The 24,776-nt window shown below is 33.8% G+C and overlaps 3 protein-coding genes and 2 long non-coding RNA genes across 5 annotated transcripts; 4 read left to right on the forward strand and 1 right to left on the reverse strand.

Moving 5' to 3' along the window:
- Window positions 1-1,018: 1,018 nt before the first annotated feature.
- LOC109540275 (zinc finger protein 658) lies at window positions 1,019-8,793 on the reverse strand. Its single transcript, XM_019908585.2, has 5 exons — window positions 8,461-8,793; window positions 6,383-6,764; window positions 4,426-4,716; window positions 2,946-3,236; window positions 1,019-1,361 (listed from the first exon to the last, which is right to left on the reverse strand). Exons 1-5 carry the CDS (start codon window positions 8,605-8,607, stop codon window positions 1,099-1,101), a joined length of 1,374 nt encoding a protein of 457 aa, XP_019764144.2. The 5' UTR covers window positions 8,608-8,793; the 3' UTR covers window positions 1,019-1,098.
- Window positions 1,359-2,902, forward strand: LOC125503748. The gene is made up of 2 exons (XR_007281035.1): window positions 1,359-2,247; window positions 2,420-2,902. It is a non-coding gene; the product is annotated as an uncharacterized LOC125503748 (long non-coding RNA).
- A 399-nt stretch (window positions 8,794-9,192) lies between the features above and the next one.
- LOC125503749 (probable 28S rRNA (cytosine-C(5))-methyltransferase) lies at window positions 9,193-15,087 on the forward strand. The gene is made up of 10 exons (XM_048664496.1): window positions 9,193-9,386; window positions 9,959-10,149; window positions 10,314-10,565; window positions 10,628-10,945; window positions 11,032-11,258; window positions 12,088-12,227; window positions 12,678-12,812; window positions 12,904-13,048; window positions 13,110-13,252; window positions 14,743-15,087. The coding sequence occupies exons 1-10, from the start codon at window positions 9,284-9,286 to the stop codon at window positions 15,072-15,074; spliced, it is 1,986 nt and encodes a 661-aa protein (XP_048520453.1). The 5' UTR covers window positions 9,193-9,283; the 3' UTR covers window positions 15,075-15,087.
- Window positions 15,088-15,402: 315 nt separating this feature from the next.
- LOC109540330 lies at window positions 15,403-16,345 on the forward strand. Its single transcript, XR_002172182.2, has 2 exons — window positions 15,403-15,849; window positions 15,941-16,345. It is a non-coding gene; the product is annotated as an uncharacterized LOC109540330 (long non-coding RNA).
- Window positions 16,346-21,018: 4,673 nt separating this feature from the next.
- On the forward strand, window positions 21,019-24,619 carry LOC125503747 (protein Dr1-like). Its single transcript, XM_048664495.1, has 2 exons — window positions 21,019-21,435; window positions 23,064-24,619. Exons 1-2 carry the CDS (start codon window positions 21,186-21,188, stop codon window positions 23,345-23,347), a joined length of 534 nt encoding a protein of 177 aa, XP_048520452.1. The 5' UTR covers window positions 21,019-21,185; the 3' UTR covers window positions 23,348-24,619.
- Window positions 24,620-24,776: the final 157 nt, after the last annotated feature.

Below are 24,776 nucleotides of genomic sequence, written 5' to 3' on the forward strand. Positions count from 1 at the left end.
AATCTGACTAATTAAGAATGCGCAAATACCTGTGGCTTCGTAATTATTTAAAACTCCGGTAACCATGGAATTAGACAGACTGACAATAAGATAGACAAGGATAAAAAGTAAATTCATCAAGATTTGTTGACGAAATGTCAACCTGTTCTCATAACCTCGAATGTGGGTGTCTATAATAAACCCTACAACACCAAACATTTGAATGGTTAACTCCAAACAAGCTAGTGCCTGTGTAATCTCCTTATTATCCACTCTTATCAAACAGCTTCTCGTATTCAGTTAATTAACTCCTACTCCATTTATATATCCTTGTGCTGTGTGTGTATCGTACAAACGTGGTAGGAATGTAGCCCTTCCTCGGTATTTATTTGGTGCTTAGGAAAGTGTCAGTTATTGTGCTCTGAGTACCCCTGGATGGCCCTGATTCGGTCATGTCCAATACGTGTTCCTCTGTGCCTGGAACCCGAACATCTATCGTCCACTATCTTCCTGGAACCACTCTCCTCGCCCTTTGTTGGCGTGAGTTCTTTCAGCTTCTGCCATGTTACTGTAGCATTTCCCCTGAACTAATCGCATATCCGCATATTCGTGAAAAGAAATTCAAAGTAAGTCACAGTTTGACAAATTATTGTTATTATTGACAAGGGCTGTCCACCTGTAACTATTTGTTAATGACAAAAAACATTATTGCCGCTGTGCCTTTTCATCAAAAAATTGTAGAAGAGAACTTTTTTACATCAAAAATTTTCGTAATTTGAAGCAAAGATCGTAATTTTTTTTTTGAATGCTTAAGTGTTCCAATATGCTACCAATTAAACATGGAACCATTTCAAAATAATGCTTAATAATAAAGTTGAAATTCGATCTTCAACTGTTAATTTTCTAAAAATTTTCGAAAATAAGTTTTTCTATATTTTTCTCGTACTCCCCAAGGGAGCCTCTATCACCCCTTAAAAGGAATGACGCCAATTTTGAATCAACGTGTATATAGTGTTATATATAACATTCGTCTCTGAAATAGTGTTCCTAAACCCCAAATATATTAAGAAAAATAATACTATCTACATATACATATATTTTAGAATTACCACTCATATTTCACAATCGGGCATGTGTAACGAGATGTTCTTTTAAACTTTGGAAATCACTGAAACCAGTCTCGCATGTATTACATGCGTAAGTGTTGTCGCCGTTGTGACTTTGCATATGAATAACAAAGTTTGTCTCGTGTCGAAATGCTTTTTCACATATGTCGCACACAAATGGCTTGGCTCTGTCGGTATGCGATCGCATATGTAATTGTAGTGCTCTATGTGTTGCAAATACGTCTGAGCACTTTCCACAATGCAACATATGTTTTTCTGAAAGTATTGAAAGGTACCTGTTAGATAGAATGCTCATAAACATGTAATTTTTGTTATAAAGTAGTTTAATCTTGGCAAAATATGTACTATACACGCCGATACCAAATTTTTAATTTCAAACATTCGGATTCCAAAACTTTCAAATTGAAAAGCGTCAGTTCATACATAATATAGCGTCCAAAAGCGCGACAACCAGCATCGCAAAGCGAAAACTCGTTGATCGCAAGAGCAAATACAATTTTCTTTCAGTATCAAGTTCAGGGGAATAAGCGACACTTATGGTAAGGGCGGTATGTTAAGTCGATCTTTTATGATGCGCCGGCCTCTCCACGTTCGCTGGAGGCAATTTTCGTTGCTCAGCCGATCGGTTGGGCGTCTGATGCACACGCATTTTAATGTTGTTGGGCGATGCGGTGGGAATTTGTCGGAGATGAGTGTAGGCATCATACGAACGATCGCCAAAGTTATTTTGTGAGCGAAAGTTCTCAACTTCTCGTGCTTTTTATATTATTTTTGTTTTAAATATATAGATAACGATCTCGATATATTGTACAGTGTTAATCGGGATAATTCAGACAGAATTATATTTGAACATGCCACAAAGGTTCGTAAAGAAAACAGCAAGATTTGTGATATGCAATTCAAATAATAATTGTGTTATTTTCAGGTATATTCGATATGGAAAATACCTAAGAGAAAATTACTGAAGCCGATTTCATAAATCGCTTTCGTTTCTCACAGGAAATTGTGCAAAATGTTTTGTTGACATTAACCACTCACCAAGAACAGAACAAATCACAAATCGAGGCCTTGATACAGGCGTAAGATTTAAGAAGTGAAACCATTTTAAGTCGAAAATAAAGCTGTCTGGTGTGGAAATAGCGTGCGTAGAATTACAGTCTTACAATATAATTCGTTTAAAACCTCCATTAATAAATTAAATATTCAAATGGATACACTAAGAATTGCACAAAGAAGGATCGAACGAGTATGCTGGAAATACGACTGCGAGATAGAAAAAGTAAGAAGTAAAAGTAATTGACACTGCTCAACAGGTGGCAAGACTGAAGGTGAAATGGGAGGGACATCTCATGAGAACGGAGGACAATAGATGGTCTAGGAAAGTGACCGAATGGCGACCAAGAGGATGCAGAAGACACCCCGGAAGACTAGGTGGAAGGCGATATCCAGAAAGTAGGGGGAGTGAAATGGAGGAGTAGAACAGCTGAGAGAACCGGATGAATGGAATGTCCATGGATTGTCCGAGACACGTTGAGAATGATGATGATAAATCAAATTGATCTTTGTACATTCACACATAAAGCAACAAGTATTTACGTAATGTTAATGAGAAAAACGCCACTTAGATGTGCGATCAAATACATTCTTGTGCAATTTCCGACTGCCGATAGGTCAGTTTTATGTGAGAATTATTGTACTATACAGTATCGCATTTTTTGCCATAAAGCTAGCTTGCCATAAGCATAAGATGACAAACCCAAAGTGTACTCTAATAAACGAATATGCATTACTAAAAACTGGAATACCATTTAAGACAAATCAGTAGAGTAAAAAACTTACTGTTGTGTGTATTGTTGATGTGCATAGCCAGTCGTTCCTTGCTAATATAGGACTTGCCACAAACAGAGCAGATGTGATTTTTGGGTCCATGCGATCTAAAATGATCGTTCAGCACGTCTTCAGATTGCAGCACTTTACTGCATACATTACACTGGTAGCCACCCTCTACCATCGTTACAGAAGGTCGATGAGGGTCATCTTGAATTGGCTGGTTTGGTACGCTTGTCGGTTCAAATAATTCAGTAGTGTGTGACATTTCGTGTTGCCGGAGAGTTTCTTTGGAAGTGTAAACTGCAAAGAATGTTTGTTCGAAGTTTGATTACTGTGCTTTTTTAATAAAAAAAAACATTTGCTCATTATTTTATCAATGTGCTCAACATTCACTGATAACCCAAACTAAAAATTATATAGGTACAGTATTCCCCAATATACGCTTATACAAGTTATTCTTCATAAAAAGTTCTAAAATCAGGGTCTAAAATCAAAAATGCATAGATGAGCAGGAAATTGTTTTTCGTTTGACCGCATCAAAAATATTCATAAGAAAACGATGACTCGTGTGTGGACTTTGTGGATGAAAACGAATATAAACTTAGCTCGATCTACCCTAAAAAGCATATATTTACATCTTTTGATTATTAAAAACGCGATTCTACTAAATGCAATAACAATTTTGTAATGTACATTCGATTTAAATATGAGATCTTTTTTGAAATAATTAGACATATTCTGTTTTACGTTAGGTACTTTTTCTGATGAGAATTTTTGATCCGCGAAAAACCTGCTTTATTTTTTAGCCTAATTCATGCTCATTATGGTGTATATGAATATACTTTTTGAATGATTAGAAAACCCTCCAAAACATTTAACCAGCTCTAGTATTAACATGTGGCAGCAGCGCAAACATCAAGTAAACAAATGATTGGCTGCTTCTGATCGATTTCGTACATTATATAACGCGGTTCGAACAAACTTGCGTTCAAACACAAAACCGTACAGTGGTTGATTGCAGTGATGCCAAATTGTTAGATAACAGATGATAAATTAGCTTTAACGAACAGAAACTGAATGTTCTATACAAAATCACTAATTTTGCATTCACAATGCCTTGTTCTTGACTGATTCAACTTCAGCAGTCACATAAGATTTGTAAACGACGAAAGCAATTTGATTTTGTTAACCGTTCCCCAGAGCATGGCTAAGTTCTTCCACCCTGATCTGATTTTTCATATTAAACGATATATTTCAATTCATAATTACGACTTGGAAAATATTTTTTATTTCTCCATTAGTTCTAAGAGAGCTGGATAGACAGCTTACCAATCTTTGAAATAAGAATTTATTGATCAGCATTTCTAAGCAGCGACCATAATTCAGTTGGAAAGCAAATAAAACCAAATCTTGGAAGCACATATCAGTAAACATTCGAACATTTGAACAAATATGCCTGCAATTATATCTAATTGAAACGAGAACTTACCTGTATCGCAGTATATACATTGATAAGATTTTTGGAGTTCAATATGGCGAATCGAGTGTTTTTCCAACAAAGCCTTAAAAGTAAAACACTTGCCACAAATGTTACAGTTATACGGCTTCTCGCCCGTATGAACTCTTATGTGAGCTACTAGTTGCTGAATTCGCTGAAATCGGATGCCACAACGTTCGCACGAAAACTTAAAATATTTTCTATGTTTGGCCTGCTTGTGATCCTGGATTTCTTGGCGACTGTTAAAAGTAGCCGTACAGATGTTACACGTAAAAGAGAAACCTAAATGAATAAAAACATTATTTAATATAAATAAATCTTAAAATAGTCAAAACTGAAGTTTTTATATGCACCGGGAAATGTTTTCTCAAGTATTACAAAGTCGCTTAGCAAATTATACAGGGTGAGATGTTTCGATATCTTGCGCCGGAATTATAGAAGCTGCAGCAGACGCAAATATCATTAAATGATCAATTAATTGCAGCTTCCAACATTCTACTTCAAGTCAATTTTATTGACAAGAAACTTATAATTCAAAGCATACATTAATGTCTTATTTTAATCGAATACATTCAATACATTAACTTCGAATTTTAACAACCTATTCAAAGGACTTCTTCTTACAACGCCTTCATTAAGATGATGCTTTTCAATTATAGTATTTATCCATAAACTGTGGTATTTACACCTTTTCGGAGATAATCTTTTTTTGCAATAAAAGTAGAAAGACATAATTATCAAAGATGTATAAATATTAATAAAATTTGCGATTATTTGTTACTATGGCTATGTTTTACGTTTCATGTGATGATTATTTCAAGATTGGATTGTGAGATGGTTCTTATTGAAAAAACAAGTTTTTGTCATACGCCAAAAAGTAACTTTTCAATTTAGTATGTTGTAGACAAAAATTCCATAAATGGATTGCGACGCACTTCCAGTGCGCCTTCTGCGCACTTAGCGGGTATTACGACCACATTTGAGATGCCTTGACGGCGCATTAAATTTGTAGTTACTGAAAATTGATGAACATTTAAAGACTTGCATGGACCAGACAAAGACTTGTATGGTTTGGTTCTTGTTTTTGCACATAGTCTTGCTCTCGCTTTTGATCTTGAAAGTTATGTCTTGGCCTTGCAAGTCTTGCTTTTAAATAATCTGGAAAATTGAACTAAATAAATTTAATAATAAAAGTTCAGCCCAGTAAAAAACAACCAATACAAAACTGCTATTTGAATTCCGATATTCTAATCAGTTTTCGAAAAGTCAAAAACAAAAATTATGTTGCTTATTTCAAAATGATTGATTTTTTTTGGCTCAAAAAAGTTGATTTCACTTAATGTTTGTTTTCTGAAGAAAATAATCATTTAACAGCATTCCTATGAATGGCAATTAGATGCTTTTTTTAAATCACACGTGTTCCAACTTTTCATACATACTCTATGATTTCTCCATCTATCTAAAAAGATACTCTGTAAATTTGTCTGCTTTTGAAACCATCGTTTGATACACAAAATACATTGCTACTATAGTGAACAATGAAGAGAAGTATTATATTTTTCATTTATACACCCAGGTTTTAAAACCAAACGCACATAGGACATAAATAATTTTCCTAGAACTTAGTTTTTATTGAAGAAAGCTGTCTGCCAGCTGTTTATTAAACTTAATGTGATACCGATAATTTAAGAAAAAAGTAATAGACCAATCAAATATTATCATATCATAATCATCGAAATTTGAAGTCTTGAGACTCTCCCAAGCCTCTTCAAAAGTCTTATTCTTGTTCTTAGCCTTGCTTTTTAACAGAACCAAAACCAGTCCCGCTAATCACTACCAGAAGAAAACTCAAAACTACAAATGTTTGCTTTAGATGCGCGTATTCGTACCTGCTGCAGCCTCCACTCAACGAACACTACTCACCCCGTATACGTATATAAAACACTACCTTTGGTTCCTTCTTTTGCAATTAATTTGTCTTCACATAATTGAAATTTTTGATCAGCCTGTATTTTCGTAATGTCACTTTTAATAGACTCGATTTCCTGCAAAATATCTGAGTCGTCGTTTAGAAGTGTTTCATCTGCCGCTTCATCCATATCGTCTTCATTAATCGTACGGTTGGCGTTCAGTTGATTATATTCAGACTCAACCTGAGTGTCTTCGGTCATAGACTCGTCATGACTTTGGCTGTTTTTCTGTTCCCGCAAACATATTTTCTTCAGAAGCCATTCGGAATTTTTACTTTTGTGCAGAAAGTGGTAGGTTTGGTACATTTGCCGAATACACCCACTGCACATTGTTGTAGGAAAGCGATCAGGCACGTCTAACTGAGAGAAAAACATTAATGATGTTACATAAACAACGAAAAACAATAGCGGAATTTCCCTGAAGGCGTTACTGGGGCTTACGAAAGAAATGTTTTCAAAAAATACACATTTGTTTCTCAAATATGTTATATTAGCGCTTGGACTTTGCAAATTAATCAATATTTGAAAGCAGTTCATGAATAATTTGGCAAAACTATCATTGGCACGTTACAGCGAATTCGTGATTAGTTTTCTAATGGTGCTTTTCATAACTCAAAATCTATAACAATGTCGACGAACACGCATGAAGTTTTGTAATTTCTGTAAAGTCTTAAAAACGCTAAACCACGACAGACCCAAAAAATGTTGGTATGATGTTAGCAAAGCAAAACAAGCAAACAAGACAGTGAAAGTGGCCACAACTGAACATCTGTTTACTGGAGACTCATCAGTACTCATCAGCAACGGTTAAGATCGTGTTTAGTTTGGTAGAAACAATCGCTAACACTAGGGATGCAAAGCTATTGGGGCGACATTTATATCGGTCTAACAACTTATTTTAGCAAATGTTGTTTAAACATCAGGCCGTGCATCAGATCGATTGTACTACATATAAAAAACAAGGCTTTCCGGTTTTGTACATRTGAACCTTGAACTTGCAAGCTTTACAACTTACAGAAATGCAAAATATTCGCGATGCATGTAAGAGATCATTGCTCTCAACGGATTAAAGCCACAAAATAACAAATTCCATTAGTAAAATGATGGTTTGTATACAGCGTGTCTGTTGTTCGAGCCAGACCAACGGTATCTCGGAAAGCATACGAGATACAAGGTCGCTTAAATTGGGGCAAACTTGAGCATTTTTCAGCTTTGTGAAATGCCGTTACAAGACCTGGAAAATTCTRACTACTTCTGAATATATTTGAAAAAAACCGACATATAGTATACAAAAAATTATTTTTTCAATTAGGCTCAGAAAAAAATAAAATCATCTTCAAATTTTGKTTTTTTYAACACCTTCAGAACTGGTCARAATTTTCCGAGCTTACAAAACAAAACAAAAAATACCAAAGCCCGGAAAACATTCCTAAATGTAAAACAAAAAATGTGCAACTTTGCCCCAAGTTAAGCCACCTCTTATCTCTTATGGTTTTAGAGATTCCAAGAGTGAGGCTGGTCAAGCAGGCACCCTGTATATTTTACTTGTTTCATAACAAGCAACATGTAAATTGATGTCAAATTTCTAACAAAGTTTATTGCGAATATTTCAGGTTTTTTCGAGAAATATTTTTCATTTGTACTCCATAAATACCTCTAAAGGAATGACGCCAATTTTGATCCAGCGTATTGTAAAATTGATTACATACAGGTTATTTTTATGTTGTTTAAGATATATTTAGTTTCATTTTAGATTTAAGTAAATAACTGTGGTAGTTTGATTGTGATTTACTCGTTTTTATAAGAAAATTTTCTTGTAATACGAATTGGGGACATGTGCAGTTTGTTGCATTAATTTTAATTTTAATGTAGTGGTTCTGCCATAAAAACCACTCGTTTCTGACGAAATTAAATTACGTAATAACATTTAGATTTTCTAAAGCTTTTCATGAGACAAATAAGTACATATACTTGAGTAACGGAGTCCAGTACATCATACAAATTAATAATCTGTACTGAAATTACCCAGATTTTTGAACAATTTCAAGCTACTTACATCCAAAGACGTATAACTAAGTATTATTTCCTTTAATTGTATGCCTTCCCAATTCACATCCTCAATTGAAAACAGTTCTGTATGCATAAGGCAAGTGCGGCAAATTAACCCGAAGGATTTGGATGTCAACACTTCGTATTTATCCATGTTATTAGCTCTTGCAGACTGTGAGTTCAGTAAACCTTTCCAAATGTTATATATTTGCTGTATACAGAAGTAATGCTGTAGATTAAAACTTGTTTAACCCAAAATTAAACAACTATAACCAAACCGCATACAAGCCACTTGACGTTTGCTACACACAAACCACAAAACACCTCTAACAAAAACTCCCAATCTGTCTGAATTTTCTCAATAAAACGCATATGGCAACATAGGAAAGCTTATTTTGAATAATTTAATTGCGTATTATTAAGTAAATTTGAAGCCGCGCTATGTAAAGTTACATAAAGAGTAAACATTATTTTCAATTCTGACTTAAAAAGATTGTTGATTGGCAACCAAACAAACATAAAACAATTTATTTAAATGTATATTACTTTAATTTATAGCAATATTCCACGACAGTTATTAAATATATATTGCAATATAATGCAATAATTTTTTTAATTTAAAACTGCACTTCAAAGTTTTGCTCTCACTTTCCACTTCAAAGAGTTTCAAATCTGGTCTGGAACACAGAAAATAAAGTAACCTCTGTGATCTGTGGAGTGGAAGATCAAATGAAGCGCGGATAACGCATAACCTCAACTACTACCGATCAAAATTAAAACAACCAGCGTACCGAGTGTGACGCAAACACGTGTACTAAAGAATAAATAAAATGGGTAGAAAGGCAAAATTTAACGAGGGTGAGATAGTGAAAAAAGGCCCTGGCAAGAAGGCGAAGAAGCAGAAGGATCCAGTTCTTCCAAAGAGTTTAAAAGGTAAATTTAACACGCATGCAGAGGCAACGTTGAGACTGCACTAAAGACAATTACTCATAATACATTATTATTAACAACATGAAATTGAGTAGCTCATAATAAAAGCGCTTGTGAGAAATTGCAATATACTGATGTCAGGAAACCTTACTCAACGCTTTTCAATTCTCCGAATATATTACCTGTCTACACAGTCTTAACCTGAAGTTATTTGATAAGTTTCTGACACACCTATAGTAATTTTCTGATCCAGCAAGATCGAAAGTTAATCACTCATCAAATATTGATGAGCGGTTGAACAGAAAAAAACTAAACCAAAGAAAAGTCACTATTTTCGAATAGTTTAAGGAATGTTGCACGGACCATTTAACTGCATTTGAGACACCGTTTATACTTAACGATCTCTTCACCCTATTTTTTTAAACATTCCAGACCTTTAATCATTTTTATAGCCATATTTATTTAATAAAATTAGTTTCAGTTTAATAAAATTAACTGACTTTAGAGCCCAATTGATACCTATTAAAAATAGATAACCAATTATAGTTATCATTCAAGTATTTTCTTTGCTTTAGCTCCTGAAGACTCTCTGAAGCAACTCAGCTCCAGGCAGAAAAAAAGGGTCAAGAAACGTGAAGAAAAGAAAGTTGAACTCTTGAAAAAGCGTCAAGAAAATAGAAAAAACAAAAAGAAAGAAAGCGATGAAAAGATTCCTCCACCTCCGCAACAAGATTCTAGCGAAGAAGACTTTAGTGAAGATGAAGAGGTAAATACAGTAGTCAGTTAAATCACAAGACTAAGTACAACTGTATTACGCATTGCTACATCTGTGTGGTGTATAGTAGTTAATAATTTTTAGTTTGGAAAACATATTCATAACGATATTATATAAAATTTTAAGAATAGCAGTGCTTTAACTCGAATTTACAGATGGCTTCAGAGGACGATAACGTGAAAGTAGACAATTTAAATGACTTGTCAGATTCAGAAGAAAACCACAGTGACGATTCTTACTCTGATGAAGATGACCTACTTCCAATTGAAAAGGAAAACATTAAACTCAAGAAGAAACAAGCTCTTGAGGAAAAGGAAGCAGAAGCAGAAATGCAGTTAAATATAGCCAATCAAGAATCCTTTAAATTTCCTACTAAAGAATCAGAGGAAGAGGTCAAATCTCTGCAGGTACGATGATTATTCGTTGGGCCATATATGTTTTATTATTTTGGATACAATTTCGTTTTCAGGATGTTCAGCAAAGAATCCGGGAAATAATCGCTGTTTTATCCGAATTCAGTAAGCTTCGTGATGCTGAACATTCCCGTAGTGAATACATCGATCTCCTAAAGGAAGATCTGTGCACTTATTACAGCTACAATGATTTTCTGATGGAAAAGTTGATGCAATTGTTCCCGCTGTCTGAGCTTTTGGAGTATCTTGAAGCCAGCGAAGTACAGCGTCCTTTGACCATTCGAACCAACAGTTTGAAAACGCGGCGCAGAGATCTGGCTCAGGCGTTAATTAATAGGGGTGTTAATTTAGATCCAATTGGGAAATGGAGCAAGGTTTGTGGTGGATTTTTAAAACTTCCTTTGTGTTTCAATTTATCAGTAACCACTGGATAATATTCCATTGATATTAATTTTTTTAGGTCGGCTTGGTGGTTTACTCATCTCAAGTTCCCGTGGGCGCTACTCCTGAATATTTGGGCGGTCACTATATTATTCAAGGAGCCTCGAGTTTCTTGCCAGTCATGGCTTTAGCTCCGCAAGAAAATGAGCGAATCCTTGACATGTCATCTGCACCAGGTGGTAAAGCTTCGCATATCGCAGCTCTGATGAAGAATACAGGTGTGCTATTCGCAAACGATTCCAACAAGTAAGTCATCAGTTATAAGAATTACAAATATAGTATGTAGTGGATAAGTTTTAATTGCCAGTTATCAACTACTTTTTTGGGAGAACTTTTGTAACTCAGATATTAGAGTAGATTAATGCTATAAGAAATCGGGAAAATAGCAAACGGGAATTTATATATGAAGTGATTCAATTATAAGTAAAGATCTTGAAGCCAATGGTATTATTCAAACTTGAATAACAATCAACAACAACCTTTACAAAAACTCTAGTTTTTGGGCACTATTACATGTTCGTAATTTTTTTGAACATTAATGTTTATTTTTTGATGATGAATTGCTTTTATTTGGTTTGTGGTTATCTCAAGCGATATACATATATTTCTAATGTTCAACAGAATAAACATAGTCTGAGTTTTCACACTTTTTTTCAGCACCCTGGAAAAGATTTATCCTGCATTCATAAAAACCAAAATTATTTTTTTGGTGTAAAATTTTCTGTTTAGGATCAAAAAATCAAATCAAACCAAAATATATGTAAAACTGAGCTTAATCATTTCAGTACCTTCGAAGTCTGTAATAAACTAAAAAACTAACATTCATTTGATTTATATTGTTATTAACTACAAAGAAATGATTTAAAGAACTGAAAATAAAATTGCAAACTTAAAACTCAATTCGTTCTATTACTTATATGTACTTAATAAATTATCGCATAACACATTTTTATACTTTTCTTTACTTTATAATACGACTATGTCCATGAATAAAGCCACTGTTTGATCATTTGTTGAACATGTACAGTATGAAATTCCATTCAAGAGCTTTTTTCTATTTTTTATTTAATTTTAGAGATCGTACTAAGGCAATAGTGGGCAATTTTCACCGGTTAGGCGTTGTCAACAGTGTAATCACTTGCATGGATGGCAGAAATATACCCAAGTTAATGAAAGTATTCTTTGATAGAGTGCTGTTAGATGCTCCTTGTACCGGTGAGTTTAATTTATGTACATGGTAGCTTCGAATAACGCAAAATTACATGAATGTCTGAGAGCGTAATGAACTGAATTAAAAGTATTTTTTGCCAAGACTAACTTTTGACCTAAAATAATAAAACTTTTATTGACTTGAAATTTAATGCAAAATATATCAGATCGACATGAATTTAATTATGAACCGAGTTTCAATAAAGGAACAACGTTTGCATTTATAGAAATTGCAATAATTTTAATCGGAAGGCAAATTGCCAGCTTCTCAAAGTTTGTAGAACTTTGGTGTAAAATGCGTTACAAGTTTTACTTTTATTTTTGTACATTTTTCTGTTAATTATGCCCTCCTTCAAATCATTCATCGGAATTCTAGATATTTTATTGGTTTAAGCTGAGGATAAATTTCTTATTTATGCTAATTTATTCTATTTAAAACATGTCTTTAATATTTAGGAACCGGAGTTGTGGCCAAAGACAATAGTGTCAAGACGAGTAAAAACGAAATTGATATCCAGAGGTGTTACAACCTACAAAGGCAGTTGTTGTTAGCTGCTATTGATTCCGTCAATGCAAAATCACCTACAGGAGGTAAGCTGTTTTTTATGTTGCCCCCAGAAGAGTTTAGCAATATTATAACTTGAGAATACTCTACATATTGTTGTCCATATTTTTATTTTAGGGTACATTGTCTACTCAACTTGCTCAGTTTTATTGGAAGAAAACGAATGGGTCATAGATTTCGCTTTGAAGAAGAGAAACGTTAAACTAGTAGATACCGGACTTGGATTCGGCACTGAAGGATTCACTAAATATCGGCATTTAAGGTATAACTGATTTCTTTTCATGCGGCGCACGGGTTGTCATTACTTCTTTTATCTATTTCAGGCTTCATCCAACGTTAAATTTAACGAGGAGATTCTATCCACATGAGCACAATATGGATGGATTTTTCGTAGCCAAGCTAAAGAAGTTCTCAAATGTTATTCCTACGAGTGACACTTCTGATATTGCAGAGGAAGTTGAAGAAGGTAAACATTTACATTTAAAAAATAAACGTTATTAGACGGAGCATAATAACAATTCTTTAATCCATTTTTTTTGATAATCCATATATGCGGTGTTTTAATTGATCGGAACTAGCGAGTTCTCTCTCTTCTATAGGCATATCGAGCTTTGTATAAGTATATAATTTTGGGAGAGCTAAGCTAAGGATAAGCAGAATAATGAAAATTATTTGAAAGTACTAAATGTTTTTTATATGCAAGTTTCAAATATAGTGCTGCAAAACGATTTAAAACCATTTTTGAACAACAAAACCATCAATACGAACTTTATTTCAACAAAATCAAGGCAAAACAAATAAACAAAATTGAGATACTTATAACAAAGCAATCTTTAGAATTGGATAGGTGAATACGTGGCGGACAAGAGTTGAATCAAGAATTTGTCAACAATGAGCATACCAAATCCGATAATCTATATTTGTTCACTTGGACCAAGGTTTTCCTTATATAAATATCATTATAAACCAGTTGATAACATCATAGCAAACGTTAATTATGTAACACACTAACAAATTTAAAAAATAAAAAAACGACAAAAAAGTGGATTTGAAACTAGAATAGACAGACTGATATGTGAAGCAAAACAATTCCTAAATAAAAATACAAATATATGTACCCTAACAGCAGATAAATGTAATAAAACAGCAATTATGCTTAAAAACGAATACCAAACAAAAATGTTAGCCTTACCAAATGACCATCAATACATATAAATAGGAAAAAAAGATTTAGCCAATAATATACAAACAAAACTAAGTAAAATAATAMATTTTYGGTTTAAACATAACTACATMAACTTCATAAAAACAACATACCATTACGACCAATCGTCAACAATATAGGTACACCAACGTACAACTTATGAAAGTTCCTATCCACAATTTTAASRAACGTCTTAGGACAGTCAGAATATATTATGGACTCTTGAATTTATTAAAACCCAAAAAATCACTGTTTAGTAKCGCTTGATGTAACATCATTATATGCCAATATCCCAATTGAATATACAATAGAGTGTATAAAAAACAAATGGAAGGAAATGGGACAACATTCAACAATTCCAGAAAATAATTTATTGAAGCGATAGAGCTATGCCTAAAATCTGCATATTTCAAGTTTGAAGAAAAATATTATTCACCAATATACGGTGTAGCAATGGGTTCGACCATATCAGCAACACTTGCAAACCTTGTCACGGAAAGCTTAGAAAAAAACATAATAACAAGTCTAACTTATAAACCGACTTTCTTTAAACGCTATGTGGACGATTGCTTAATGTGTTTACCCAAAGATAAAATTCAATATATGTACTAGATAAATTCTATACCCTAGATAAATTCAACAATTTTCACGACACTATAAAATTTACGATGGAAAGGTAGAAAAATCAATCARTAAATTTATCGGCATAAAATATCGCATTGTCGTAACTTTAACGAAAATATACTTTTCAGAAATTGAAGAGGCCCATGAAATCAGTCTCGATGAAACTGTAGGAGAAACGAAAAGCACAAAAGTGGAAAAGGCAAAGAAGAAAGCATCACTAAACGGTTTTAAGGCAAAAGGTGTAAATGGTCAACGTCAATTTAACAAAAAAATTGAAGATCAAGAGGAGCCAAGTAAAATATCTTGGGAGGATGTACCTAAGAAGACGAGTGTTAAATTGGGCAAAAAATTGAAGACCGTTTCCAAAAAGAAGAAAATTGGAAGCTTAAAATCAAACAAACCTGACAAGAAACATTTAAAACATAAAAATGTGAAGCTAGTTAAAAGACACAATAAATAAAACTAAAATATTTTTTCCTTGTTTTATTGAATTCCATTTTTTTTAGGTATTATGTAATAAAGAAGTTAAAAAAATCAATTATTATATAAAGAATTGAAGAAAAAAAAACTTGTATAAACATTTTCAAGAGCTACATCACAATCCTAAAAAATAATTGTACGTTAACAAATCTTTGGTACGATTTTGAGTAAAAGTTACACACCCTGCTTAATATTTAGTATCTTTTACTCGAATTACGTCACGATTGCCCAGCCATCGCCAAATTTAAACTTAATTTTGTTGGTTTAGTGACTAACTTCACCATGTTTTTCACATATCCTGTCCACAGATAACAGAGTAACCTCTGTGACAGAGTGGCCATTCGTACGGTAATTTGGTCGATTGTACGGTGTAGGGCCCTAACACGTTACCGTAAGCCAATTGTACGGTATTGTACACTTTTTTTGGTCACTGGGCCATGGCCTCATGAATGAATGAAATGAATCTAAGGACGGTACTACGGTTCAAATACGGTATTTTCAAATGGCTTGTACGGTAATCCGCGTTTGAGTGGTTGGCCACCCTGCTTTGTGACCTGTGATGTAATCCTGTTTTTGTTTTAAGGTTAGGACACAAAGGGCTTAGTTGTGAGGGTAGATACTTGTCTCTGGTGAGGGCATTCATGGCATTCAATTCAAATCTATTTAGAAATCAGGCTTCAAATAATGGTTATTAGTTGCGTTGCCTTTGGTTGTAGCGCTACGCAAAATCCATTTAAACCAATTTCCTTTCATAGGTAAACAAAGTTATTACCCATTTTGAAGAAAATTTCTTGTCGAAACGTCTTTGCAGTTTTGTGGGGTGTGCAAAATGATTATTATTTATAGGTTTCCCTTCAGTCGGCCCGAGGTTCTTAAGCATTGGATTGAGGCTGTTGGTAGAGAAAACTGGTATCCCTCAAAGTCGAGTAGGCTTTGTGGAGACCACTTTCTTCAAACCGATTATTATCAGATTCTAGATGAAAGTACACACAAACGATTAAAGCCTGGTGCGGTACCAAGTGTTTTTCCTGATCGATAACATTTGGGAAATAAATATTGTACAGTGTGGAACATTGCACACAGTTGAAAAATACAGAATAAAGATGAGTAGGTAGGAACATTAAAAATCAGTACACATTAAATATTTTTAGTGGAGATTTTATTTTTATTGCTTTGTAAAACAAAGGACACATTTTGAAAATGTTTTAATGCAGGTGATTAAATAAATGCCATTTAGCCAAAAAAAAATCATTAACTGTAGTATATTAGTAGACCTATTTCTTTTATTACGAGAATCAATAATAACTTATTAAGAAAGATAATTTTTACAATTTTCTCTAATAATTTAAGATATTTTAAGGAAGCTACAAAAACTACAATCTAAGACGGCATAAGAACCACAGTTAACAAATGTGTATATTATTCATTCATGTGTTCGCTCATTCACACTGAGCAATATGTGCATCAGGAAAGATGCCAGATTTGAAAATAATCCGTGAACAAGCAAAGGTAATCATTAAGAACCCAAATTCAAAACGCTGAAGCTTCGTAATTTTTGAGATTTCGGTAAACTGAATGAACTTCTATATGAATTTGAGACATTAATTTTTCCTGTAAAATAACCACTTTTTTGCTTATCATTTACAGACAAACTATACACAATCATAAAAAGTGCATGAAGCTATAAATTATCCTACGTTCCGTTTCCGTAAGAAGAACGAACTTTAAAGAAGCCTATCACGAAAATACTAAGTAACTAGTGAGGGTCCGGGTCACATTTATACTCAAAATCAAGGGTAAGAAAACTTTAGTTCGCAAATGAAACTTTACCTTGACTTGCCAATAATACCTAAAAATTAAATTATTCATGTTCTAAAAGCATTCATTGTTAAATTGAGACATTTTAAACAGTGACTTGGTGTAAGTGAATAAACAGTAGGAATTTTAGCAAAAGAAATAAACGGTATAGTAAGACATGAATACATGTATATTCTAAAGTTGCAAAGAAATATCAATTSGCGAGAAAAAACAATATTAGAACACTACGTAGTAAAAACGTTTCGCAAAAAAAGATCAATGTAGGGAAAGTACATAAATAAGATACATATATATAGTCAATGTAGGGAAAGTACATATAATAAGTACATAAATAAAATAAATACTTCAAGGCTGCAATAAAAWYCGTGTAAGTAGTACATTAAAATATTCAACAAATTTACCTAGCAGTAGAGAAAAAGTCACTTTCGTTACCAATAAGCCKCTATTTGAATGCCCGCCACATAAATTTAGCAAGAACCGCAAAACTCCGCAGAGCCTTTTTACAAAATGATATAAGCTGCACATCCGAGCAGCATAAATATTGCAAAATGGAAATAGCAACCCTGATTGCCATCCACTTTTGCGAAATAATTTGCCGTCCGCGTCCAGACGGCTAAATTTCCCTAAAAGTCAGACTTCTCAAAAAACTCAAAGCCATTTAGTGTCTTAGATTTAGAAGAAAAGCCGCAAGTCTGGTTATAATCTTGATCTGAACGACATATCGCCTGAAGGGCTCTGGGCGGCGAAAAACTGTTATAGTCAGACGGATTCTGACCGCTGAAATTTCCTATCACTAACGATTTGGAAAATATTTTTTGGAGTGCTAAATTTGAAAAAGTCTCGGAAAATCTAATTGAGCAGACCAGACAGTCTCTGGGTGCTATCTGTTATACCATCACAACGCAATAATCAAGTTTCACTTACCTTTAGGCATTTTGGTCTGGATTCTGAGCTATTATTTTAATTGATGATTTTAATTATGAGAGTTCATKTAAAATCCTATAGAAAACMTCATACTTTAAATTATSAAGTTTGAACTKAAATTAATTTTAATAATTTAAAAACCACACTCCAGAATCCAGAAACTCCCTCGTCGCACCCAGTCGAATTAATGTTACATGCAACAATATCATAAAATACAAGCCTATATGAGACGAAGAGTGATCTACATRCCAACCAGAGGCAAAGTAATGCCAAACTTACCGAAAGCCGCATCGTACCACCTGSAAAGAAAAATAGCAKTCTTTATTATAACAGAAAGAAGCCCAATTATGTAAAATCAGTAAACGAAGRAATGAAAAGGAAATAGAGAAAGCCATTGAATTTTAGCTAAGCTAAGGGTTTCGTAGGTAGATATKCTTCTTACCACCTTTCCCCAAGCTGTCCCCATCCTCCATTTTTTATCAATTATCCAATCTCCAAAAAGCACAACTACACTTGAACACACAAACAAGATGCACTCGAAATTAAAAACGTTCATCCTATAGTTATTAACTGGATGATTAATCTGCCTCACTTATTTTAATTGCCAGCACCAAAATCTTCTAACAAGACACGAAGAAAGGACGACTTATTTCATTCGTTGCTCGTATCAAACTGAATATTTAGCCAGCTTTTCGACAAAACTCATGCGATATTGAGGTTTTTTCACATTGCGAACGTCCCGAGCTACAGAACTACCATAATGATATAATCGTTTGCTCGATCGTCTCTTCGATTAGTCATTGCTTTCCTTGGCTGTTCGGTAATAAGTTTTTTTTTGTTGACTATGTTGTAGAAAATTTCAGTTTATACTGAATCAATTTCAAAGACCCGTTTTGCATTCTAACTTGTTTGGATTAACATAAACAAAACAGATTTCTTAGCCAAAGATAAACAAATCCTATCATGGATTTTTTATGCTAAATTGAATGGTAGTTCTCAGCTCAGTCTTTTGCTCGATTTGTACGAAACTTTCAGCCTGTGTAGAGACTGTCCACATAGTAGATCCACATTCAAACCATGCAATGAGCGACAGAATACTTGACTTAATTTTCACACGAGCTCTCGGATTAGCCTTTTGCTCAATTTTCCTAAAATTTCGAGTTGGTAGAACTTGATATGATATGCTAAGGCGTCCTAAAAGGCAGATCCACATTCAAACCGGGTCATGATTTGTGAATGAGTTTCTCTTCTCGCATCATTAAAAGCGACAGAATAGTTATATGTTTTTAACAGCTTTCGCATGACTAGCATTATCTAATCATTTATACCTAGTGTTTCAGTCAACACATCATTTCTGCGAAAGTTTCTCTTTGCTTTCATAGTGCCGGTATTAGTCATTATAGGAGTTTGGATCTTGCTCAACTTCAGCAAGTTGTAGATCAGAATTTATCGTTTGATTAATTTGATTAATTATAGCAAAAACCTTGCATTCAAATTTATTGTTGGGACAGGTACATGGGTGTCGGAGCATTCTAGAATTCACCATTGTCAGGAATCAGCCCTCCACCCCTGTCGAGTCAAATGTTTTTTAAAAATTCCGTTAGTGGGTCAGTAAACCGAGAAATCGGGTCAGAAAAAGGGTTCATTCATAAGACCCATATGCGCACAGTGTTCAGGTTCTTGTGTAATTACCACACCCTTTTTGGCGATTTTTTATAGGCAGTTGTCGGAGTGTTTTGGTCAGCTTATTAAAGTAGTTAGCAATTTTGGCTTTATTTCGAACCTGGTTGTGGAGTTAAGACGCTCAGTTTTATTGGATACAACATGGGCTTTGGAAAAAAGGCAAAACACCCTTTGAATAAATCGTAGTTTTATTAAAATCTGACCTTACATGCGCCTTTCAATAGCCACATATTGGCTGTCTTAGCAAGCAGTTTTTAATTAGAATTAGATTTAATTATGATAGGTAGTACAGTGTAAATAAATTAAATTAATTTCCAAAAATAAAAACGTTTTATACAGTATGGTGGAAATGGAATAATTTCTTCATCAGATTTATTTAATGTAGTATTATTAAGCTTTTAATGATTGAAGAGCAAATATATGTATAAGCAACCAAATAGCTAAACTGAGCTTTGCTGTAAATATTTTATTTCTTAAAAAATCCTTTTGTCAATTTTGTTAGTGAAAATTGGAAGAAATTCCACTAAGGAAGTAAAACCATCCAAATTTAATATATTGGTAAAACTCTTTTCGTGTAAGAAAATCCGAAGAAAATAATGCCAATCCGTCCAGCAGATTCTGTTGCCCATTTTTCTGTTCCCTTTGCTTAGTATATTCAATATAACTTCATTCACTAGTTAAGCATCTTTGCTTAGTGCCTGCATAAGTAATCAACTATAATTAGTTGAATTTAGTCGAGTTTTCGAAAGTTGTTGCGATATTTGCTTAATTTATATATCCCTGGCAACATAGCCTAGCTGGTGGAGCCAATAACAAGAGAGAAGAAGAATTTATATCTCCTGTACTCAATCAACTGTATACCATGATACAATCACAGAACATACCCCCTATTTTTTTGTGGGGGGATATTTCGTGGATACAATGAATACAAGTAGGATATTAATCGGTCCAAAACTCGATTTTCGTGCGCACATGACGTCGCTGGTTACCACTTCGGTAAAGTGAACAGCTGATCCCATTTAAAATGCATGTAGCCTAGATAAATTTTCACTGAATTCAAAACGCAATAGTTCAAAAATGGAAAGTTATATGTGGATATGGTTTGCAGCATTGCATAGCCGAATGCTTTGAACATTTTTGATCGTTTGGGACCTGATTTAGGCTTATTGGGAAGAAAAATACCCTAAAAAATTCTTTACAAAATCTCTGATTTTCAGCGTTTTAGCGTGCTGTGTGGCCAGTCAAGTCTAAAATCTGCTGCAAAGCATCTTGTAATTATAAGAAGGATTTATAAAAAAATAATTAAATGTGACAAAGACTAAATAAGCTATATTTAATCACATTTAGCAGACAGGAAAAAAGCGATTTCTACTGACGTCACGTAAATCGACAGCAAGATCCTACCTTGTATTCATTGTATCATGGGCCAAGGTATTTGGTCTCTGGTACTTGTATACAGTTCATTGACTGTACTGTCCTGTAATCAATAGTTTGATAATCTGTGCATGCAGTCTCGTCTCATCTTTATCTATGCATGTAGTTTTAAGAATTTGTCATTTGTCAGTTATTAAAATAGGTTAAGTTATTTTTCAAAACAAAAAATAATCGAGGCGAATAAATAAAGTGCAATTAAATCAGCATTTTTCAACATTTGGTTCCGATTTATATGATCATGTCAATACCCAACAGATCTAACGATATGCCGTCTAATGCGGAGGACGATGAGCTCACTTTACCCCGTGCTAGTATTAACAAAATGATTAAAGAATTGGTACCATCTGTGCGAATAGCAAATGAAGCCCGGGAACTCGTATTAAATTGTTGTACAGAGTTTATTCATTTAGTTAGTTCAGAGGCAAATGAAATTTGTAATCAACTCAACAAGAAAACCATAAATGCTGAACATGTGCTAATGGGTATGTAGTTTGTGAGTAGTATTTAATTTAGTATAAAGCATCGGTTGCTAAAGTGTGCCGGTAGCGACTACCTTTTCTGTTAGTCGTAGGAAAAACTATCGACACTGTATGAATATTTATTGACACAAACTTTCAAAATTCATAATTGCATAAGGTCAACACATGAAAACAGACAATCTAATGTTAGGCGCAAAATATTTCAATTCAGCAAGGCGACGAATTAAGAAAAAACTAGATGAACGTAAGAAAAATGTACAAATATTGGTAGATTGTTACAAATTGCTCGAAACATGTCAAGAATTAGAACAACACAAAGAAAAACATTGGTATCACAATACACAATCGACGAAAACGGTAAAAAAACTACACAGATAAGGATAAAGCGACACGTTTGCCAGACATTTTCAAAGGTCCTTTACAACTTCCACGAACCCGCAGTTTGACGACCCAACCTGGGACAGAGTTAATGAGTCCCTAAACACCCCCATAGGAATGACGCCAATTTTTAATCACCCTATATATATATTTCAATTCAAAATGATTACATGCTAGTTAGACACGATTGTGTCCCATAATAAAACGCAAGCAAACACCTTGTTCCACTAGAGAGTTTCCCAAATTCTTCCTATACTGGAACACTTCGCAAACCCAGAAATTTTAACGGAACACTCTTTATTTTTAAGTTGGTTTCTACTGAACTTTTTGATTATTATTAATGATTCAAGCTTTCCGTCGCCCGCGGCTGGATATTTACCGCCTATTCCAATTACGCCAATAAAATCACATAATTAGTTACGAACAATCATCACTGACTTATAGATTTGTTAAAAAAATACATTATCGGTTAACCTCCATTTTAAACAAGTGCACATAGAACTTTTATTTCATCATAATGTTCAAAATTCAGGAAACAACCGCAAATCTTCAGAAACTGTTGGCTTTTTTCAGTACAACCGGTATGCCATTTTTTCTCAAACTTTTAACACCATTCGAAAATTCTAATTATAGACGAAGCATGTGGTTTGAATTAGCTTTCAAAAGTTTTGATCAGTTGAATATTTAATCAGTTTCAGCTACAATCGAAAGTACGAGGGTCGTTTGATAAGTCAGTGACTTTTTGAATGAACATAATCTCCTTTTAGCTTGATACACTTAGTCCAGCGTCTTTCCAATTTTTTATTCCCTCTCTTCCAAATAATATAATTTCTCGGGGTCCTCAAAATATGCGGTTTTTTCAATGATGGCCTCTTCATCGGTCACGGACGGACGGTCATCTCTTTTCAATAACACGTTAAACACGAACTAAATGACGCAACGTGTTCAAAATTTCACAGCAGTCTACTAACAGACGGCAGTTTACGGGAGTAGTGTTAGTAAGTAAAATTAGTGCGCGGGAAATTCAAAAAGTCACTAACTTATCAAATGACCCTTGTAGTAAGTACTCTCTTAAACATTTTTTTTAGTCAGTCTCATTGACTTTAGCCTGGTCTAAAAAAATCAACAACTTTAGCTAATTGCTTCCTGCAGTTGCTTCAGAAGCCTTGAACTGTTAGTAGAATTACCTCTCAATACATTATTATTAGAACCCCTGTGAAGGTCCATTTAGATGTTCTCAATTGTATTTGAAGCTCTAGATAAATTGGGCTTTGGAGATTACCATGCAGAAGCTGAAGCTGTACTGAAAGATTGTAAGGCTGTAGCAGCTAAACGGCGACGACAAAGCACCCGCTTAGAAAATCTTGGTATTCCCGAAGAAGAATTGCTTCGACAACAGCAGGAACTGTTTGCAAAAGCACGTCAAGAGCAGGCGTATGCAGATCAGCAGCAGTGGGAACAACTTCAAGCTGCTGCACAACAGGCACAAGCTCTGGCCATGTCAACAAACAGTGACGATCAAGAGGACTACTCATAATTTTTTTCATTTGTTTTTATCATTCAAATTTAGCAAAGAATCTCACCAAAAGCGCATTTCTGGTTTACTTTGTTAATATAATATATTGTTTTTTTTACAAACTTGACGTTTTTTTTTTAAGTTAAAGTAATTTTTCAAATTAATTTCTTTACTAATTGGAATTTTCTCTTACAGCTTGAGCCTAAGTGTGTCGCAGGATACCCTCTAGGTGATGGTTCTTAATTACTTTTTGATGAATAATTCGTTCTTTTTGCGAAATAGGAGCACTATTTATCAATCTGTAATAAAAGACGTGAGGAAATTCTGACAAAAATTTTTGAGGCGAAATACCCAACAAGAAGTTTGTAAAAAAAAATGAATGCGCCTCAGCAATATAGAACTTATCTATAATATATTGTATCAAGTAATATTTAAATAAAATCAAACTCCTCAAGCTGTATAATTATTTTCCATTTTTGTTGGACTGTAATAACACTTCAGTTGCTTTTTACATTTAAGTTTTTCTGTAATATGTGAAATCAGAGTGCTTCTTTTCTAAATTGAACGGGTGCTTTTTGCACATTTTAAGCGGAGTCTTAATTTTTAAATAGAACTGTGTTCTATTCATTGAAGGAATATATTATCAATAAAACCATGAAAATGTATAAACATAATGAACTTGAAAAGGAGCGCATGGTGAGAAACAAAGTAACGAACAGTTGTAGATTTAAACTTCTATAATTAGATGATGATTCTAGAGAACTAGTGCCTTGTTATCTTTTCTTCGTTTCCTAGATATCCAAGTTCAGGTTGTTCTGGAAGCATCATTATTAGAATACAAATTAGGACAATCTCAAACGGTACAGTTGAGTCCTAATAATTTATTGTCATAGAGACAAAGCAATATAAACATGTGACAAAATATCATTAACAATATCGTCGTGTTGACTCAATTTAACCTATTTGAAACAATTTCTCTTAAATTTGTCTATTAGCAAACTATACCAGATTATATCGCGTTTTTGGTGAGACACCCTGTATATGCAGACGATTGTAAACATAGTTACTGAAAGTATTATGTAGATTCATAATAATCAATATTGTCTATGGAAATAAAAATTGATTTAATTTATTGAAGTAGTCGATATTATTTCGACTTATTTAGATTGAACTTTATGTATTTATATCACTTTTTGTATATTGCTTTCTATAAATTTTATTAGCCACTGAGACAAGTCTCTGATTAGCCACTTGTAAATGTAAATTTGTGAATAAAATATATTTTTTTATAAATCGGTCATATTTCTTTGTGTTAACTTTGTGTCCATTTGATCGTTTTAATTGATGAAACTTTAATTTAGTACCTTTAGTATAAGAGCGATTTCGAGGTTTTTATTTTTCTATAAATTTCTGTAAAATTTCAGTTGCGCTCGACAGATACTGAACGATA

This window comes from Dendroctonus ponderosae, unplaced genomic scaffold (genome assembly GCF_020466585.1).
Source record: "Dendroctonus ponderosae isolate FM_Combo_2020 unplaced genomic scaffold, Dpon_F_20191213v2 Dpon_F_20191213_286, whole genome shotgun sequence".
NCBI lineage: Eukaryota > Metazoa > Arthropoda > Insecta > Coleoptera > Curculionidae > Dendroctonus > Dendroctonus ponderosae.

Excerpts from the sequence above, each read along its gene's own strand:
- LOC109540275 (XM_019908585.2), bottom strand. The coding sequence starts at position 8,607 with ATGGATAAATACGAAGTGTTGACATCCAAATCCTTCGGGTTAATTTGC. Across the intron at positions 6,765-8,460 it reads TTAGTTATACGTCTTTGGAT|TTAGACGTGCCTGATCGCTT; the intron begins GTAAGTAGCTTG and ends TTTTTCTCTCAG. Across the intron at positions 1,362-2,945 it reads CATCAACAATACACACAACA|AAAAACATATGTTGCATTGT; the intron begins GTAAGTTTTTTA and ends CAATACTTTCAG.
- LOC125503749 (XM_048664496.1), top strand. The coding sequence starts at position 9,284 with ATGGGTAGAAAGGCAAAATTTAACGAGGGTGAGATAGTGAAAAAAGGC. Across the intron at positions 12,813-12,903 it reads TGCAAAATCACCTACAGGAG|GGTACATTGTCTACTCAACT; the intron begins GTAAGCTGTTTT and ends TTTTTATTTTAG. Across the intron at positions 13,253-14,742 it reads TGCAGAGGAAGTTGAAGAAG|AAATTGAAGAGGCCCATGAA; the intron begins GTAAACATTTAC and ends TATACTTTTCAG.
- LOC125503747 (XM_048664495.1), top strand. The coding sequence starts at position 21,186 with ATGATCATGTCAATACCCAACAGATCTAACGATATGCCGTCTAATGCG. Across the intron at positions 21,436-23,063 it reads TGCTGAACATGTGCTAATGG|CTCTAGATAAATTGGGCTTT; the intron begins GTATGTAGTTTG and ends TTGTATTTGAAG.